The following is a 19,661-nucleotide window of genomic DNA, read 5'->3' as shown; positions in this document are numbered from 1 at the left end:
TCACAGGGAAGTCTGCTGCCTCCCTGGGGCCTGGGTGAGAGACGTCACCAGGAAACTCCCTGGTCTGGTTCGGCCCTCTGATTACTACCCGCTGTTGGTCATGCAGGTTGGCAACGATGAGGTTGCGCTAAGAAGCCCAAAGGCAGTCAAAAAGAACTTGAGAGCACTGGGGCGACTGGTCAACGGAGCGGGAGCGCAGGTAGTGTTTTCGTCAATCCCTTCAGTGACAGGGAAGAACGCTGAAAGGAACAGGAAAGCACACCTGATCAACACGTGGCTCAGGGGCTGGTGCCGTCATCAGAATTTTGGGTTTTTTGACCACGGGGCGGTTTACATGGCACCGGGCCTGCTCGCAGCTGATGGAGTGCAACTGACGCCAAGGGGCAAAAGGATTCTTGCTCATGAGCTGGCAGGCCTCATCGAGAGGGCTTTAAACTAGATTTGGAGGGGGGAGGGGATAAAACCGGGCTCACTAGAGTTGAACCTAGGGATAGGTTCAACGTGCCAGAGTTGAAATCGATAGCCCAGCTCAGGTGCATCTACACCAATGCACGCAGCATGGGCACCAAACAGGAGGAGCTGGAAGCCATTGTGCAGCGCGACAGCTATGACGTAGTTGCCATCACAGAAACATGGTGGGATGCTTCTCATGACTGGAGTGCTGCAATGGATGGCTGTAAGCTCTTCCGAAGGGATAGGCAGGGAAGGAGAGGTGGTGGGGTGGCTCTGTATGTTAGGGAGTGATTTGATTGCATAGAAATCAATGATTGTAAAGACCAAGTCAAGTGCTTATGGGTAAGGATGAGGGGGAAGGCCAATGAGGCAGATATCCTGCTGGGAGTCTGTTACAGGCCACCCAACCGGGACAAAGAGACAGATGAGACATTCTATAAGCGACTGGCGGAGGTCTCGCATTCGCTGGCCCTTGTTCTTGTGGGGGACTTCAACCTACCGGACTTCTGCTGGAAGTATAACACGGCAGAGAGGAAACAGTCTAGGAGGTTCCTGGAGTGTGTGGAGGATAACTTCCTGACACAGCTGGTGAGTGAGCCCACCAGGGGAGGTGCCTTGCTGGACCTGCTGTTTACAAACAGAGAAGGACTGGTGAGAGATGTGGTGGTCGGAGGCCGTCTTGGGCTTAGCGACCACGACATGATAGAATTCTCAGTTGTGAGGGAAGTAAGGAGAGGGGTCAGCAAAACTGCTATCATGGACTTCCGGAGGGCAGACTTCAGCCTGTTCAGGTCACTGGTTGAGAGAGTCCCTTGGGAGACAGTCCTGAAGGACAAAAGGGTCCAGGAAGGCTGGACAGTCTTCAAGAAGGAAATCTTAAAGGTGCAGGAGCAGGCGGACCCCATGTGCTGTAAGAAGAGCTGGCGGGGAAGGCGCCCGGCCTGGCTGAACAGGGAGATTTTGCTGGGACTCAGGGAAAAGAGGAGAGTTTATCACCTCTGGAAGAAGGGGCAGGCAACTCACGAAGAGTACAAGGATCTTGTTAGGTCAAGCAGGGACAAAATTAGAAAGGCAAAAGCCCAGCTAGAGCTCAGTCTGGCCACAGTCGTAAAGGATAATAAAAAATGTTTTTACAAATATATTAACAACAAAAAGAGAGGCAAGGAGAATCTCCATCCCTTACTGGATATGGCGGGGAACATTGTCTCCAAGGACGGGGACAAGGCTGAGGTACTTAATGCCTTCTTTGCCTCAGTCTTTAATAGCCAGTCCAGGTATCCACAGGGTATTCAGCCCCCTGAGCTGGAAGACGGGGATGGAGAGCACAATGTACTCCTCATAATCCAGGAGGAAGCAGTCAAGGACATGCTAAACCACCTGGACACGCACAAGTCTATGGGGCCTGATGAGATCCACCCGAGAGTACTGAGAGAGCTGGCGGAGGAGCTTGCCAAGCCACTCTCCATCATTTATCAGCAGTCCTGGTTAACAGGGGAGGTCCCAGAAGACTGGAGGCTTGCCAATGTGACACCCATCTACAAGAAAGGCCGGAAGGAGGATCCTGGGAACTACAGGCCTGTCAGCCTGACCTCTGTACCAGGGAAGATTATGGAGTGGTTGGTCTTGAGAGTGCTCACAGGGCATCTGCAGGACAACCAAGGGCTCAGGCCCAGCCAGCATGGGTTCATGAAAGGCAGGTCCTGCTTGACCAACCTGATCTCCTTCTAGGACCAGGTGACCCGCCTAGTGGATGAGGGAAAGGCTGTGGACGTTGTCTACCTGGACTTTAGTAAAGCCTTTGACAGCGTCTCCCACAGCATTCTCCTGGAGAAACTGGCGGCTCATGGCTTAGACAGGTTTACTCTTCGCTGGGTGAGGAACTGGCTGGATGGCCGAGCCCAGAGAGTTGTGGTGAATGGCGTTAAATCCGGCTGGCGGCCGGTCACAAGCGGTGTTCCCCAGGGCTCGGTTCTGGGGCCAGTCTTGTTCAATATCTTTATTGATGATCTGGATGAGGGAATCGAGTGCTCCCTCAGTAAGTTTGCAGATGACACCAAGTTGGGTGGGAGTGTTGGTCTGCTGGAGGGTAGAAGGGCTCTGCAGAGGGATCTGGACAGGCTGGATCGATGGGCAGAGGCCAACTGTATGAGGTTTAATAAGGCCAAGTGCCGGGTCCTGCACTTTGGCCACAACAACCCCATGCAATGCTACAGGCTTGGGGAGGAGTGGCTGGAGAGCAGCCCGGCGGAAAGGGACCTGGGGGTGCTGGTTGACAGCCGGCTGAACATGAGCCGGCAGTGTGCCCAGGTGGCCAAGAAGGCCAACAGCGTCCTAGCCTGTATCAGGAATAGTGTGGCCAGCAGGAGTAGGGAAGTGATTGTGCCCCTGTACTCGGCACTGGTGAGGCCGCACCTTGAATCCTGTGTTCAGTTTTGGGCCCCTCACTACAAGAAGGATGTTTTGGTGCTGGAGCGTGTCCAGAGAAGGGCAACGAAGCTGGTGAGGTGTCTGGAGCACAAGTCTTATGAGGAGCAGCTGAGGGAACTGGGGTTGTTTAGTCTGGAGAAGAGGAGGCTGGCTGAGGGGAGACCTTATCACCCACTACAACTACCTGAAAGGGGGTTGTGGTGACGAGGGTGTTGGTCTCTTCTCCCAACTAACTAGTGATAGGACAAAAGGAAATGGCCTCAAGTTGCGCCAGGGGAGGTTTAGATCGGATATTAGGAAAAATTTCTTCACTGAGAGGGTGGTCAGGCATTGGAACAGGCTGCCCAGGGAGGTGGTGGAGTCGCCATCTCTGGAAGTGTTCAAAAAACGTGTGGATGTGGCGCTTCAGGACAGGTTTAGGGGACATGGTGGTGCTGGATTAATGGTTGGACTTGATGATCTTAAAGGTCCTTGCCAACCTAGTGATTCTGTGATTCTGTGATTCTGTGATCTGGTTCAGTGCTGGAAAGTCTATTGAGACTTAGCCTTGATGAAGGATTTGCCAAGGACCTTGACATGGAGATGAGTTACTTGAATAAAGTTCTGGTTTAAGAAACTGTTTTCTACGGCGGATATGTAAGGAGGACACGTAATGTTCTAATAAGGAACATTATGTAGTTACCACGTGTAAGTCAGGACTATTGCAGATCCACATTTCTCAGACTTAGAAAGTAGAAAAAGATGTGAATCATACTGCATCTCTCTTCCTCCCCTTTTGGGGAAGCTACACACCAAGGTGAAAGTAATAAGGAGTTCAGGAACACAGCTGGCAGTGTACCCAGGTGGCCAAGAAGGCCAACAGCGTCCTGGTCTCTATCAGAAATAGTGTGGCCAGCAGGAGTAGGGAAGTGATCGTGCCCCTGTACTCGGCACTGGTGAGGCCGCACCTTGAATTCTGTGTTCAGTTTTGGGCCCCTCACTACAAGGAGGACATTGCGTTGCTGGAGCGTGTCCAAAGAAGGGCAACGAAGCTGGTGAGGGGTCTGGAGCACAAGTCTTATGAGGAGCGGCTGAGGAAACTGGGGTTGTTTAGTCTGGAGAAAAGGAGGCTGAGAGGAGACCTTATTGGTCTCTACAACTTCCTGAAAGGGGGTTGTGGCAACGTGGGTGTTGGTCTCTTCTCCCAAGTAACCAGCGATAGAATGAGAGGAAATGGCCTCAAGTTGTGCCAGTGGAAGTTTAGACTGGATATTAGGAAAAATTTCTATACTGAGAGAGTGGTCAGGCATTGGAGCAGGCTGCCCAGGGAGGTGGTGGAGTCAGCATCATTGGAAGTGTTCAAAAAACCTGTGGATATGGTGCTTCAGGACATGGTTTAGTGGGCATGGTGGCCATTAACGGTTGGACTTGGTGATCTTGAAGGTCCTTTCCAACCTTAGTGATTCTGCAATTCTGTGAACTACACTTGGGCTTGGCCATTTATGGACCACCTAAAACAGCACCTTCACATCTTGTTCACCTTTCTGTATGCCACCTTATAAAAGAGGGAAACTACTTCCCTCCATTAGCTGCTACATCCTTACTAGTTATTCTGACTATCAATAAAATAATTTTCCACAGGTAAAGATTGAAGCTATGTATTTGTCATCTGACTTTACCTAAGATTTTCCATTCAATAATTTTTCTCTATCCCTGGATTTCTTGTATTAAATCTATCTCTTGAAATCTACGTCTTCACACAGAAGTTCTTTGATTCAGTGACTATAGATAGTGCATTGAACAGGGCTAAGCACACTTTAAAAAAGTTTTCACAATAAAACCAGCTGCTGGGTTAAATCTTGAGAGGGCCTGACATGTCTAGTGCCTCTCCTAGCAGTGCTGTTGACAGGTACAAAGCATGTCTGGGATTTGAATGGTTATACTGAGACTCTTGAAGTCTCAAAAATTTTAGGGGATGGAAATTCTGAAAGTGCAGATGTCTGAAACACATCAGTATGAGTCCACACTGTAAAAAACAAGGGAGAAGGAGTTCAGAGAGATGCTAACAGCATCTTTGCATGTAGCACATTTTAGAGATGTGGATGTGCAGGTGTCACAAACCTTTGAATATTTCGGTATTAAATAAATTACATGGAAACACTTGATTATTTGCAGAAGTTTTTATAGAGTTTTATATAGACAGACCTTAAAAATTTACCTTAAGATTGTTACTTTTTTAAAATACTAGACTTTAATGTGCATAGTTGAACTGATCAACAGGACATGCCAGGAGATGCCTGTAGAACACTGCTGACCTGAACCAAGCACCTTAAAAGAAGGCATGCTCTGTCTTTGAAGCTGTCTGAGGTACATACAGGATACAGTTTTGTTCTGAGAGCTATATATTCAGGGTTGTCTTGTATTAATTTTATTTTTTGCCTCAGGATCACATTTGTCTTTAGTTTTGTTATGGGGCAAACATTCAGTCTGAGAAAGCAGCTTGTCAGGTCAGAGAGGAGATGGATGAGAAGGGAGGAGTTGCCTTCCATAACAGAGGACTGCAAAAAGACTGGAAGCAAGAGAGGGAAATACCATTCTTTATCCTTAATTTACTGAGTTCTTAGTATCAGTTACATTGCTCCATTTTTGGCATTTTTATGATTTTTGTATTCATCTTTTCAGTATGAAACTTTGGGGTTTGAGCATCAAAAGGTTTTTTAAATATCACTCTCTCACTCACTGAAGTTTCAAGACTTAATTTTTCTGAAATGTTCTGAAGACTCTGAACTCCAAACTGGATTTCATGTACCCAGTAAAAGTCCAGCGGATGAGGAGAGGTTGTTCTTAGTGTAAAAATTATCACAATAAATTATTAGTAAACTATAAAGATAAAATGGTCATAAAATTATAAAATTGGAATTTTGAATATTCTCTGTGCAATTCATTGACTTCTTTCTTCAAAAAATTGAATGAGCTGTTTTTTCATTGTTATAAATTTATTCTAGTCACTGCAAAGTTGTTCTTTTTTTAAACTGTAAATCAAAGGAAAAAGAAATTCTCCACAGATGTTGTATGTGTTTGATGTATTAGACACATTTTTGCAGTGTACTGCCTGAAACCTAGGGAATTCATTAACTCACAAGTTGCTGCCAAGGAGGGAAGCGGTCCTATTTCCCAAGCTGGTGTGCCTGTCCCCCGGCTGGGGGATGTGGTTAGGGCACTCTTTGTCCTCCCTTGTATTTGGCTGGCTCTGGAGAAAGGAGGATTTCTTCAAACTGAAGGGCTGTTCCTGTTTCTCCCTTGACGGCGTCTGTTATTTAATTAACCTGCTACAGTCTGTAGCTGGCTCTGTTTCCCATTGTGCAGCCAGAGACAATGACAGATGAGAGCTGGTGCTCTGCACCCGTCGCAGAGACCCTGTCCCACGTCGCTGAAGTCACTGGCTTTAGCACCAACTTCGAAGAGAGAGGGATGAGACCCACAACTTTGGGAAAGAAGCAGAGTTACCACCTTTCACCCTCAGCAAAGGAAAGCTGTTGCCTAAGTACCACTCACCTCGCAAGGGGCAGGGACATATTTTTGGACACATCTGTCTCGGCAGGACATCGTTGTGTCACTTCAGCAGCGAGACCAGGGCAGTGAGCCTGGGCACCAGTCAAATGGATTTCTCTGAGGATGTTAATACCACTCCTTCCAGTTAGCCAAGGAAGGCAAATAAAGACTTAAAATGGCCGTACAGGGTGGCAAGAGGTGGCCAAACCTCATCTGCATCTGGTGTCTCGCAATAAACAAGAGTCAGTAAAATGCCATCTCCCCAGATTTCCCTACAACTGCTCTCCAGGAAAGAGGCTCCACCCAGGGCATCCTGACCCAGTGGGCTTTAGCATCGCTTGGGGATTTGAGCTGAAGAGTGTAACTGCGTGAATGATGGAAGACCTCACGTGCATGCTTTCATGGAGAACTATCTGAAAAACCCCAAGTGACAAGGTCGTGGTCATTTGTAAAAGCTACAGGCATCACTGCCATCACCCACTGCCTCCTGTCACTCCTGAGACAGATTACTTAAACTCACTGTGGCTTCATTTCTACCCCAAAAAATTTAAGCTGGTTTAGAATTTAATAGCCCTCAGGATAAATAACATCTATAACCCTGAGCTATAGTCTGTGATCCTCACCAGTACCTGAATGGGATTTCAGATGTTGCTTTCGATCTGTAAAATGCTACGGTTTGCCTGTGAGACAGTCCCCTCCCCGCACCGTGCTGCAGTCCCTGGAGGGCACCAGCTGGGGCAGCGTCTTTGCGTTAGGAAGGATTCGTCCCCCTCCTTGGTGGAAAACTCTCTCTTGCAAACTCCTTCCACCTCTGGATCTGTGAGGAGTTAAGAGAAATTGCTGGGCTTACATCAGGGAAGAACTGCCATCAAAAACAGTCATAGAGGATTCTGATAGGCAGAGATGGGTTTTATTTCTCTGTTGTTGTTTGAATTGCAACAAGCAAATATAAGAAATACCAGCCACTATAAACTCTCTGAGATACAGTCACCTAACAGCTAACAGTGACCTTGCTGAGCACAGAGGTACCTGCTGCTGTTTGTTTTTCGTTTTGATCCTATTAGCAATGTTTCAGCCCATGTCACTATTTTCTGAATTGAATGTTCAATATTTGGAGTAACCTGGAACGAGGCATTTCCTTCTGATAAGTGCATTCAAAAGAATAGTTTCCCCATTTCCTGTTTAATGTACTAGGATTAAAGGTGTAGTACTCCACTCAAGTAAGAGTGCCGTACTTGAAGCCAAAGGGTGTTAAACAAACAAGTTTGCATTAATTTTTAGGAAACGACAGGCAGGCTCTGAGGGGGAGAAGATTGCTGTCTGATATTGTTCTTTTGTCTAATGATGAACTGCAGTGAATTCCAGAGGGAGGGATTAATAGATGACATTTACATTCATCCCTGTATTAAAGGCTGATTCAAAAAAAATCAAAGGAATTTATACTGGTATAACTGCTGAAGACTGCTGCTTTTATTTCTGATCAGAAGAAGAGTTCACGAGTCCAAAGCTCATCTGCTTTTTTCCAAATAGATGTGCCTGTCTACTAAAAGATAACACCTTTCTCTAAAAGCTTCATTTTGTTTATTAAAACATATTGTTTTTTCATAGAGTCATAGAACCATTTAGGTTGGAAAAGACCTTTAAGATCATAATGTCTGTTAGCCTAACACTGCCAAGTCCACCACTAAACCATGTCCCTACAAGCACCACATCTACATGTCTTTTAAATACCTCCAGGGATGGTGACTCAACCACTTCCCTGGGCAGCCTGTTCCAATGCTTCACAACCATTTTGGTGAAAAAATTTTTTGAAATATCCGATCTAAACCTCGCCTGGCACAACTTGAGGCCATTTCCTCTTGTCCAATTGCTTGCTACTTGGGAGAAGAGACCAACACCCACATTAGCACAACCCCCTTTCAGGTAGTTATAGAGAGCGATAAGGTCTCCCCTCAGCCTCCTCTTTTCCAGACTGAACAACCCCAGTTCCCTCAGCTGTTCCTCATAAGACTTGTTTTCCAGACCCCTCACCAGCTTCGTTGCCCTTCTTTGGACACGCTCCAGCAACGCAATATCCTTCTTGTAATGAGGGGCTCAAAACTGAACACAGGGTTCAAGGTGCGGCCTCACCAGTGCCGAGTACAGGGACACAATCACTTCCCTACTCCTGCTGGCCACACTATTTCTGATGCAGGCCAGGACACTGTTGGCCTTCTTGGCCACCTGGGCACACTGCTGGCTCATGTTAAGCCAGCTGTCGACCAGCACCCCCAGGTCTTTTTCCGCTGGGCAGCTCTCCAGCCACTCCTCCCCAAGCCTGTAGCGTTGCATGGGGTTGTTGTGACCCAAGTGCAGGACCCGGCACTTGGCCTTGTCAAATCTCATACAGTTGACCTCAGCTCATCGATCCAGCCTGTCCAGATCCCTCTGTAGAGCCCTCCTACCCTCCAGCAGATCAACACACCCACCCAATTCAGTGTTGTCTGCAAACTTAATGAGGGAGCACTTGATCCCCTTGTCCAGATCATTGATAAAGATATTAAACAGAACTGACCCCAGTACTGAGCCCTGGGGAACACAGCTTGTGACCAGCTGCCAACTGGTTTTAACTCCATTCACTCTTTAAACTAGATTTCATTCATTCCATTAACTCTTTGAGCCCGGATCCAGCCAGTTTTTTACCCAGCGAAGACTACACCCATCCAAGCCTTGAGCAGCCAGTTTCTCCAGGACAATACTGTGAGAAATGGTGTCTAAGGCTTTACTAAAGTCCAGGTAGACAACATCCACAGCCTTTCCTTCATCCTAGGTCATCCAGGTCACCTCGTCATAGGAGATAGGTTGGTCAAGCAGGACCTGCCTTTCATAAACCCATGCTGACTGGGCCTGATCACCTGGTTGTCCTGTACATGCTGTGTGATAGCACTTAGGATGATCTGCTCCATAACCTTCCCTGGCACCGAGGTCAGACTGACAGGTCAGAACTGTAGTTCCCTGGATCCTCCTTTTGTCCCTTCTTGTAGATGGGCGTCACATTTGCTAACCTCCAGTCAACTGGGACCTCCCCGGTTAGCCAGGACTGCTGATAAATGATTGAAAGTGGCTTGGTGAGCACTTCTGCCAGCTCTCTCAGTACCCTTGGGTGGATCCCATCTGGCCCCATAGACTTGTATATGTCTAAGTGGTGTAGCAGGTCACTGACCATTTCTCTTTGGATTATGGGCACTTCATTCTGCTCCCTATACCCATCTTCCAGCTCGGGAGGCTGGGTACCTGGAGAATAACTGGTCTTGCTATGAAAGACTGAGGCAAAGAAGGCATTAAGTACCTCGGCCTTTTCCTCAGCCTTTGTCACTATGTTTCGTCCCGCATCCAATAAGGGATGGAGATTCTCCTCAGCTCTCCTTTTGTTGCTAAGGTATTTATAGAAATATTTTTTATTGTCTTTTACGACAGTAGCCAGATTAGTTCTAGTTGGGCTTTGACCCTTCTAATTTTCTCCCTGCATAACTTCATGACATCCTTGCAGTCCTCCTGAGTTGCCTGCCCCTTCTTCCAAAGGTCATAAACTCTCTTTTTTTTCCTGAGTCCCAGCCAAAGCTCTCTGTTCAGCTATGCCAATCTTCTTCCCTGCCAGCTCACTTCCTTCTTGAAGAACGTCCAGCTTTCCTGGACTCCTTTGCCCTTCAGGACTGACTTCTGAGGGACTCTGTCAACGAGGCCCCTAAACAGGCCAAAGTTTGCCCTCTGAAAGTCCAAGATGGAAGTTCTGCTGCTGCCCCTTGTTACTTCCCCAAGAATCAAAAACTTTATCATTTCATGATCACTATGACCAAGATGGCCTCCAACCATCACATCAGCCACACGTCCTTCTTGATTCACAAAAAACAGGTCCAGCAGGGAGCCTTCCCTCATTGGCTCAGTCACCAGCTGTGTCAGGAAGTTATCTTACCTTCCACACTCTCCAGGAACTTCCAGGACTGTTTCCTCTTTGCTGTGTTGTATTTCCAGCAGACACGTGGTAAGTTAAGCCCCCCATGAGAAAAAGGGCTAGCGTTCGTGAGACTTCTCCCAGCTGCTTATAGAATATTTTGTCTGTCTTTTCATCCTGGTTGGGTGGTCTATAACAGTCTCCCACCATGATATCTGCCTTGTTGGCCTTCCTCCTGATTCTTACTCATAAACACTCAACCCTATTGTCACTGTCTTTAAGCTCTAGACAACCAAAACACTCCCTAACACACAGGGTTACCTCACCGCCTCTCCTTCCTTGCTTATCCCTTCTGAAGAGTTTATAGCCATCCATTGCAGCACTCCAGTTGTGCGAGTCATCCCATCATGTTTCCATGATGGCAACTATATCATGGTTTTCCTGCTGCACAATGGCTTCCAGCTCCTCCCATTAGTTGCCCATGCTGTGTGCATTGGTGTAGTTGCACTTCAGTTGGACTATTGATCCCACCATCTTTTTTTGAGGAGAAGTCCTAATTTCTACATGACCATTCTCAGGTACTCCCATGGTTTCCAGTACATCAATAACCCTTGCTTTTTGCTGCTGTATGGATCTTCATCCCCTACCTTCACTGAGACAGCAGACCAAAGGACCTCGCTAGCACACTGTCCCACAAACATTGACTTATCTCTAGGAGGCCTGGTTTTACCCCTTTCCCCCTTCAAATCTAGTTTAAAGCTCTGTCAATGAGCCCTTCTAAATCCTGTGCAAAGATCCTTTTCCCCATTTGAGACAGGCGTACCCCATCTGTTGCCAGCAGGCCTGGTGTTGTGTTAACTGACTCATGATAAAAAAAAAAAAAAATTTGCTGGTGACACCAGAGCCAGGTTTTGATCTGCTGGCTCTTTTTGTTCCCTCATCATTACCTGCAAATGGCAAGATAGAGGAGAACACTACCTGTGCTCGTGATCCCTTAACCAGTCATCTCAAGGCTCTGAAGGCTCTCTTGATTGCCCTCAGACTTCTTGTTGCAACTTCATCACTGAAAAATCAATAATGGATAGTAGTCTAAGGACCATACCAGGGTAGGAAGCTTTCTCTTCACATCTTTAAATTCACATCTTTTCCTTCGTGTTTTATTTGCTTTTAGGTCTATAATGTGTGTAAATCAGGTAGTGGAATAACATAGATTTACAGCAGCTGCCATCCAGCTGCTCCTTTAAAAATGCAAAAAAATCCTCTGATAATGGTCTTGTGAAGAATAATGGTAGTAAATACATGGAGCCTCATAGTAAATACACAGTCAGCCTTGGTTCAAGCAAAGGCGAGCTCCAACGTTTTCACTGGCATTAATTTTAATTACTCAGTGGCATACTCTTGGGGGTTTTTTCATTCCATGTTGCCATTATGAAACACATGGCAGATGTATTTCTCAGTTTGTTAGCACCTTGCAATGAGCCATTAACATGTGTTCCTGTTTATCTCCCCTGTGTCTTTCTTGTAGGAATTATGTCTGACCACCAGTTTGGAAACCAGTTTATGTGCAGTGTGGTTGCATCACACGTGAGCCATCTCCCAACTACAAACCTCAGTTTTGTTTGGATTGCTCCACCTGCGGGGACAGGCTGTGTCAACTTCATGTACGTATACACGCAATGCCTATGAGAAGATAATGACTTTGGAGATAAAGAAATGGTCTAACATGCTTGCACTAGGACCTTAGGGATCAATGAGTCAGTCCTGCAAAGTCTAGACTTTAATAAGAAGTAAGAATATTGAGTTCTTCCTGTCTGAAGAGTTTCTGTGTACGTTAGGACTTTATATTTCAAAGCATGTAGGAAGGAGATAGTGTTTTGTAATGTAGCATGCCATCAGAGAAATAATGTACAAGTGCATCAAGCCTAGCATTTCAATAGAAATTGATTCCTCAGTTATTAATCATATAATTGATCCTTTAAGTATACAGCACATGTACATTGACCTACTTTTTTATCTGTTGCATTTAATAAGAGTTAGAACATCACACAGATGTTTTATTCAGATTGTAAGCATCAACATAAAATACAAGTATTTGAGAGCAGTCATACTCAAGTATTTACTATTCCTAATCTTAAACACTTTCAACTTCTGTGTAATTCAGCTGGTTTGCAACCTGGATAAAAACTAAGAGGTTATTCTAACAGGGGTTTTTTTGTAATTTGTTTTAAAGACCTAAGTCATCGTTTGATGATTTAGAACCATATAAAGTACCAACAAAACACAGAGCTTAACATGAATTATTCAAATATATATTACTGTATTTTACTTTAAAGTAATTTCTAATTATTTGTCCCAAAATTTTGATAGATCAGATTGGCGAGAGAAATACACCTAAAGTGGAGTTGAAAGTAGAAAATAGTTCATGTTTGACTTGTTCTTAGAAAAAAGCCAGACTGCTCCCTAATGAGATAAGTGAATGGTTGCAACATTTCAGTGTGTGAGACATTTTGTATGTTCCTGTGACTGTCCTGTTTGTCAAAACAAATCTTCCTCTGAGTATTGCTCCCTTTCTATCTATACTGGGAAGCTGCAGGTAAGTGCCCCGACATAATTGAGTTGTTTTACTGTTTGACATGTTGCAAAAAGTGAGTAACTTAACTTCTTTGAGAACGTAAGTTGCTGATGGTGAACACAGTTACTGTTGATTGATTGATCTGTGTCTTTGATATTTCCTTTTTCCTACATAATGCACATTTTTTTGCCTATACTGCTACAGTACATTATTTTTTAGCTGCAATGACAATGTCAAGACATTTTTATTTCTAGCTTTCCTTTTCTTCTAAACATCTAAGAGTAATTTGGGAAAAAATCAGTTTTGATGAGTGGTAACTAATTTCTGAGAATGTATTTGTTCCTCATTAACTTCTACAATGTACCAGAGAAGCTGTTTACAATATTTAAGAATCCCATTCACTATTTGACAAAAGTCAAATCTGATGAAATATTTAAGGAAATACGGTCACTGTTCTACTTAAATTCTGTGTCAGAAAAGTTAGCCTCATAAAATAGTTGTCTATACCTTGAGGAAATCTGTCAAGTATGTTTTTTTCTGTGGTAAATCTGTGAATTTTATTCTTCCTTTAATTCCTCTCTAAAAATAGTAAACTTACTTTGTCGATCAAGTTGTAGCAGCTAAATTTTGTTCTTTGAGCTGCCTAAGAAAAATGAGATATGAGATGTGCAACTTCTCTGCACACTCTTGCTTACTCCCTTTCTTTCTCAGATTTTTGTTTTTCCTGGTATTCAAGAAATGATTCTTGGTCCTAGCTTGCACAGTGACTGTGAATGTATTTATTTATATGAGATGTGACCCTCCATTACAAGGTTGAGGTCAGTTTATAAACAGTTACTCATTTTCCTATGACTGATTTTTTTGTCCATGGTTTTGTATTGGGGTTTTTTGTTTGTATTTGTCATTCTTGAAGAAGAGCTGACAAATAACTCTATAGAAATACAAATACTACTATGACTGCTGATTCCCATTTAAGTGAAATTAAAGGGACATTTTCTCAAGCAATGAGTGCTTGTCTATCTTGAAATCAATGGAAGATCCATCATTGGCTTCAGTGGAAACAGAATTAGGTCAGCATCACACAGTTTTGGAAATCCAGCTTGTAATTCCCTGTTTGCACAAGCCATAATGCACCTCTTCAGCAGTAGCCCTCTTCAGCAGTAGCACCTCTTCAGAGATGATGGTGCTTGCACTGTGTTAGTCAAGTCCTTAGCCATGCTGCAGCATGCAGAACATACATAGCAGAAATCTTAATTTATTCTTGATTACATAATCTGCAGCGTGGACGTGCACCTACATACGTCAGCGGTCCAGGTGCAGAGACACCAAATGTCTTTCCTCGCTATCCATGAAACTGGCAGGGCTGAGGGGTCTGATCTTGCACCAACAAGCCCACCAGTGCGGCTGCTCCCGGGGTCCCTGGCCTGGGCGTCCGTCAGTCTCCGTGGCTTTACAGACTGCCTCACCCCATGGTATAAATATGGTCCATGAGTGATACTTGTTTGTCTTTGAGGATGGGCAAAACGATGCAGTTATATCAGTTTGGTGTCCTGCAGGGCAAATTCAGGCAAGAGTGGAAAGGCTCAGCTTCTCCAAAGTTGGTGTTTACTCCAGGGTCACACTTGGCTGCAGGACTTCTGGGGAAATGTGATCATCCGTTGACGGAAATGAAGGGAGGAGGAATATGTTTTACCTCTAATCCTCCATCTCATTTTTTCTTCAGCTGCTCACACTTTCTTGCCTCAGCTGCGGTTTCCCCTGCCTAGTAAATCACAAGTCGCAGTAAACAAAGCTATTTTTTTGGTGCGGCGCTAGTCTGCCTGCCTTACCCAGTTCTCTGACTTCAGGATTTGAGATTGACTACCAGTCTAGCTTATATTTAATATAAATTAAAAAATAATATATATTTGCATATTAATTAATACATTAATATAAAGTTTAATTTAATTTTAATATAATATAAATTAAAAATATTTACAAAAGGTACCTGAATTTATAGAATCTGACAAGAGTGCAATACAGGTAAGAACTTCCTATGCTCTTTGTGGCCAATATGTCTGTCATTCAGATCAGCTCCTTAGTCTTTGGCCTCTCTGGGAATGGATAATAAGGTTATTAATTAACACTAGCTTTGGTGTACCATTTTTGCAGTGTTGATACATCTCCCTGGACAATTCTTGGGAGGAACGGACAAAGGTCACCAGGCAAGTCTCCCCCAGGCCAGTGCATGGCTAGCTTTTATTAACTGCACATATTATTGACCTGCTCTGGCTTCCACTGGGAGCATAGACATGACACAGGGAAGTCATGACCCTACAGATGGCATGGGCAAAATTCCCTTTCGCTTCATCCGTGCTTTTTGGTGTGGTCTTCCAGAGCTCAGTCCTGAAGAAGACTGAACCCCTAAGAAAAAATTTTGTGTGGTGATGCTCTCACTCTGTCTTCCCCTGCAGGTCTTGTACCCATTGGTAACCAAACAAACATGACAAAGGGGTTGAGATATCAAGATACTAAGTTTCATAAAAATCAGCAGCCATGTAGACCATTTATACCAGTAAATTCAGACATTCCCAGAAAGAGTCCTGCCTGCTACAACATGATGGTCAGAAATTTTCCTGGCATAAATTCGGCAGTTTCCAGCTACCAGCCCACCATGCATTTCCCAGGCATGGCTAAGGAAGATGGCTTCTTCATCAGTAGTGAACTATTTTAGTTCACTGAACTAGTCAGTGATGGACACCCAAGGTATTGCTGCTGTTGCAGGAAGGGAGGGCTAGCAAAGCTTTCATTCTGTGGGATGAGTGGAACTGGGAAAGCTGTGGGGAGGGATGCGGGGCTCAGTTCCACTGGGGGCTCCTGGAAGGAAGATGGGCTTATTCCTGGGGATGGGTGATGCAGAGATGCAGCAAACTGGGATTCACACCTCGTACAGCCGCGTGCCAGCACAACACTCAGTTTCCTTCCTTCCCTGCTGGAAGATTCCTCATCTCTACAGTTTGACGTAGACCAGTTATTTCCATTGCACACAGCGCTGTGTCGCTGCCGGATCTGAATATAAAGTTGCCTGATGGAGCCACGCATCTTTCCTCGGCTCAGCGTTTCACCGGCAAGCCTCTTCCCTGATTTCACCAGGGCAAGGCATGGTACAGAGCCCCATGCTCCATAGGGGAAGGTGGCTGGAGCCAACCTTCTTGCAAAAGTCAGGCAATAGCCATTATTTTTTTTACACCGATCGTGTGCAAACTGTTGCTTATTGTCTCTTTTTTTTTTTTTGGTCAAAGTACCAGAGGTCCTCCTTTACACTAACAAGTAATTTCTCTGATTGTGTGCAAATTTGTAAAACATTATCTTCATAATCCTTGAGCTAAGTTTCACTGTAATTTCTGCTCTAAGCTCACACTAACCTAGTTAAAGCCCAGCCTGTCGGGGGGATAATAATGGCTGCTAAGCAGGGTGGCAAGCTGGGTTACATCTTAGGTTGTTAAGCCTGTTGTTTTATAGATGGCTTAACTTACTAGTTTGTAAAAGTAATAAAGCTGACCCAAATTGCAAAAGTATATTGTGTTTTGACCATCAGCATGGTTTATTACAGAAGTTCCAGCTACTGTATTAAGTAGAATAGGTTGCTCTAGAAATTACTTTAGAAAATAAATATTTTTCTTATATAGCCATTTTTGCTAGACATTGAATCTAGACATAATCTTATAATTATGACTTTGTTTATATATGTATTCTCTGTAACTTCTATTAATAGTGGACTGGACTTCTGTAATGCTGTCTGCCTGGGTCTGCAGGCAGTGTCTAATAACCTATGTAAGAGATGTGACCCATGACAACTGGTCTTAAAATTATGTACATTGAGAAGTCTTTGAAAGTACTAAAAGGCCCAGCCATACATTATTTGACACCTGGTTAGCACAGCTTATGGTGCAAACGGCTAAAAGGGAAGAGGAATAGCTGTGGTGGTGTTCCCCTGTGAAGGTGAGAGAGCTGTGGTTGCTGAGGCAGGACACTGGCACATCACTTCTGAAGCAGGAGCAACAGCTCCTGGAAAAAGTTTGGGACTGAATGCTGAGGCAGACAGGTGAACTATTGAAAGAAACTTGGAAGAAGCTTTCAAGAACGGAGATGTGTTTTCCACTGAGAGTATGCCTTTTCCCATAATCACCTAATAATACGACTACTTTCTGGGAAATTTGAAGTACCCTGTTCCAGAACTGGTATTTTCATGACCATGTGTTTAAGCTTGTTTCTAGGACCTGGCAAGCATGTTAATGTATGAACGTGAAATATCACGCTGTACAAACACTACAGAACATAAAGACTGTGATTGAGAGGCTTGGTTACTTATTTAAAGCGTTTGTACAAAACCTATGATAATAATTACGGAAATACTGAATAAACATCCAAGAAGATTACATGGTTGCTGTATTAGTCCTCTAGCCAGGGTGGGAAAGGGCTATACTGTCTGAAGGAACCATATTCCCCTGGGAAACCACTTAGCTAAACTGTCATTTTAGACACTGTTTACTGATTTTTTCATTTGTTTGAAAGAAATACAGAGGATTATCTTCAAGATTAAGTACACAATTATGTTCACTCTATACACAATGATAATACACACAGACATTAAAGCTAGAAAGTAAACAGAAAACAGCAAATATCAGAACTAAGGTCCCGTAGGTCCCTTGTATTTATATATAATCACTCAAGTCTTAATTATATGGTCATATAAGTTTTTATTGCTCATGTTTTTATGACGCAACAGAGTTGTACAATGAAATATATTGTTGTTCATAGCATCCTAGTTGTTTCTATGATTTGCAATCTTTACAGTCGGTTGAAGAGTGTGTCATAATGCACATGGAAACCTTAATGTATAGATGGCCTTGGCTTTGGGGTTCTGTGTAGCACCAGCTCCCTGCTTCAGCAAAGTGCTGCCCTTCTCTTCCTACTCTTTATCGCAAAGTAAGGGTGAAGCAGGATATTTCTTACCAGTCTTTTTGGTGTGGACTCTGAGACAAGGGTTATGCAGGCACCAAGTAAGATACATTCCTTGTTTACAGTCAGGGGAGTTCTGACATTAGCACAGTGTTGCAGTCATTTTATTTTTCCATATTGCGTACAGCTTATGCCTTGTGGAAAAAAATAAATCATCAGTAATTGGTGTTGGTTGTGCCAGTTTAGTGGAACTATGAAGAAAAATTACTTCTTTGCTTGGTTTTCCACTTCCCTGGGTAGAGGCATTGTTTTACTGTCAATCAGCATTATGTGTAACATTCTGAAAATCACAAGCCAATATTTGATTCAGATCTTGGCTCTGCTCTCATGTCCCATTTTGATGTGGTGCCCAGATTGCCTCCTTCATCTTCTGTGCTTGTTAATTTTCCAGTGAAATGCAAACACCGTGCATGGAATCGTGGCTTCTCTAAGTATGACCCCAATCAGCATAGACTCAACTGACTGTGCAGAATTAGATTTAGCTTGTCTATTAGTTTTGTCTGAGTTTTGTCTATTTTGAGCCGTGGTAAAGCAAACAGAGATGACCAATGAGGAATTCTGAGTGTTTTCAGAAACTTTGTAAGCAGAAGATAGTAGCACAAAGTGCCCTGTGATAGTGAGTATTCAGAAGTGTTCAGAGAAAAGGAAGAAAACCATGAGGAAGATGGAAGCTGGTTGCACCTGATTTTCCACTCCTCAAAGGGATTTTCAGTTGTTTTCAACTGGAGATAGGGTATGTAAATATCTCCAGGTAAGTATTTATGTGTGAGTTTTGTGTCTGTAACTCCCTTGAGAGTTAATGGGAGTGCAATCTGGTTCCACAGACACCTAGGGCCTGACATTCAGAAGAGCAAAGATGAGCAAAAACCATAAAAAGCTACTTCCATCAACATTGTGTAATGCCAGAATAGAAACTGCGAGATGATACAGTATTAGGATGGTTTCTTTGCTTTGTATGATACAAATTTAATAGATTACGTACTTGTAATGTATGATAGCAGAAGGCAGCTCAATATAGCCTTTGGCTACTCTGTTAAGATTTTGGTGTGGTTCCATATAGGACTCTGGCACCTCCTGCATGAGATAAAATGAAATTCAGTCATTTTCTACTTGTATTATCTAAGTAATGAAACAAGCATGGTTAGAATTACTTCCCTTCTTACAAATGTTCATTTGGCAATTCTAGAAGCAGAGATTAGATTTTACTTTCCTCCTTTTCTGAGCAACACACCCATTATTTTTGATCATGAAACCATCAATTCACAATCTGTAGTACAGTTATCGGTAGCTATGTTTAAAATTGTCTCTTGAACTTTGTTTTTCTCTCTCTGAAATTTAACCTCAGGGTTATTTTTCAGAGCATATTTTAGTTCATCAACAACATAAATCTTCGTTTCATTCAAAGAGGTGCTTTGTCTTCTTTTCTCATGATGATTTAATTTTGAAAACATGACTAGACTGTAAAATAGATTACACACACTCCAACATTTTGCTTTCACTGTGAGGTTTTCCTGTGTAACAGAGAAACTGAATGAAATATCTTTTGGCTGCCAATAACTGATCAATAACAAACTTTTCAAAATTACATCCTAGAAGAAGTATGCTTGATGAAATAGGCACAAAATAGTTTTTGTGAATTCTTTTGGAAATGTTGGTTATATGAAGAGTGAGCAATAAAGATACATGGAACCATTCTATAGGGGTAAACATATAATGCATAAAAATATGAGTATAGGCAAAGGCAGA

At 43.7% G+C, this 19,661-nt stretch overlaps 1 protein-coding gene across 1 annotated transcript in view; it reads left to right on the top strand.

The window, feature by feature from the left end:
* The window catches only part of RELN (reelin), a gene marked incomplete at both ends in the record, with an annotated part of 255,345 nt that overhangs the window by 31,677 nt on the left and 204,007 nt on the right, over nt 1–19,661 (top strand). Inside the window, one exon of the mRNA XM_082013997.1 lies at nt 11,868–12,003. Within this exon, the coding sequence (XP_081870123.1) occupies nt 11,868–12,003 (136 nt within the window). The remainder of the gene's footprint in view (nt 1–11,867; nt 12,004–19,661) is intronic.

This window comes from Phaethon aethereus (genome assembly GCF_964289735.1).
Source record: "Phaethon aethereus genome assembly, chromosome: 1".
Taxonomy (NCBI): Eukaryota; Metazoa; Chordata; class Aves; order Phaethontiformes; family Phaethontidae; genus Phaethon; species Phaethon aethereus.
The sequence above is the reverse complement of the archived record's forward strand: the minus strand, read 5'-3'. Positions and strand labels throughout refer to the sequence as shown.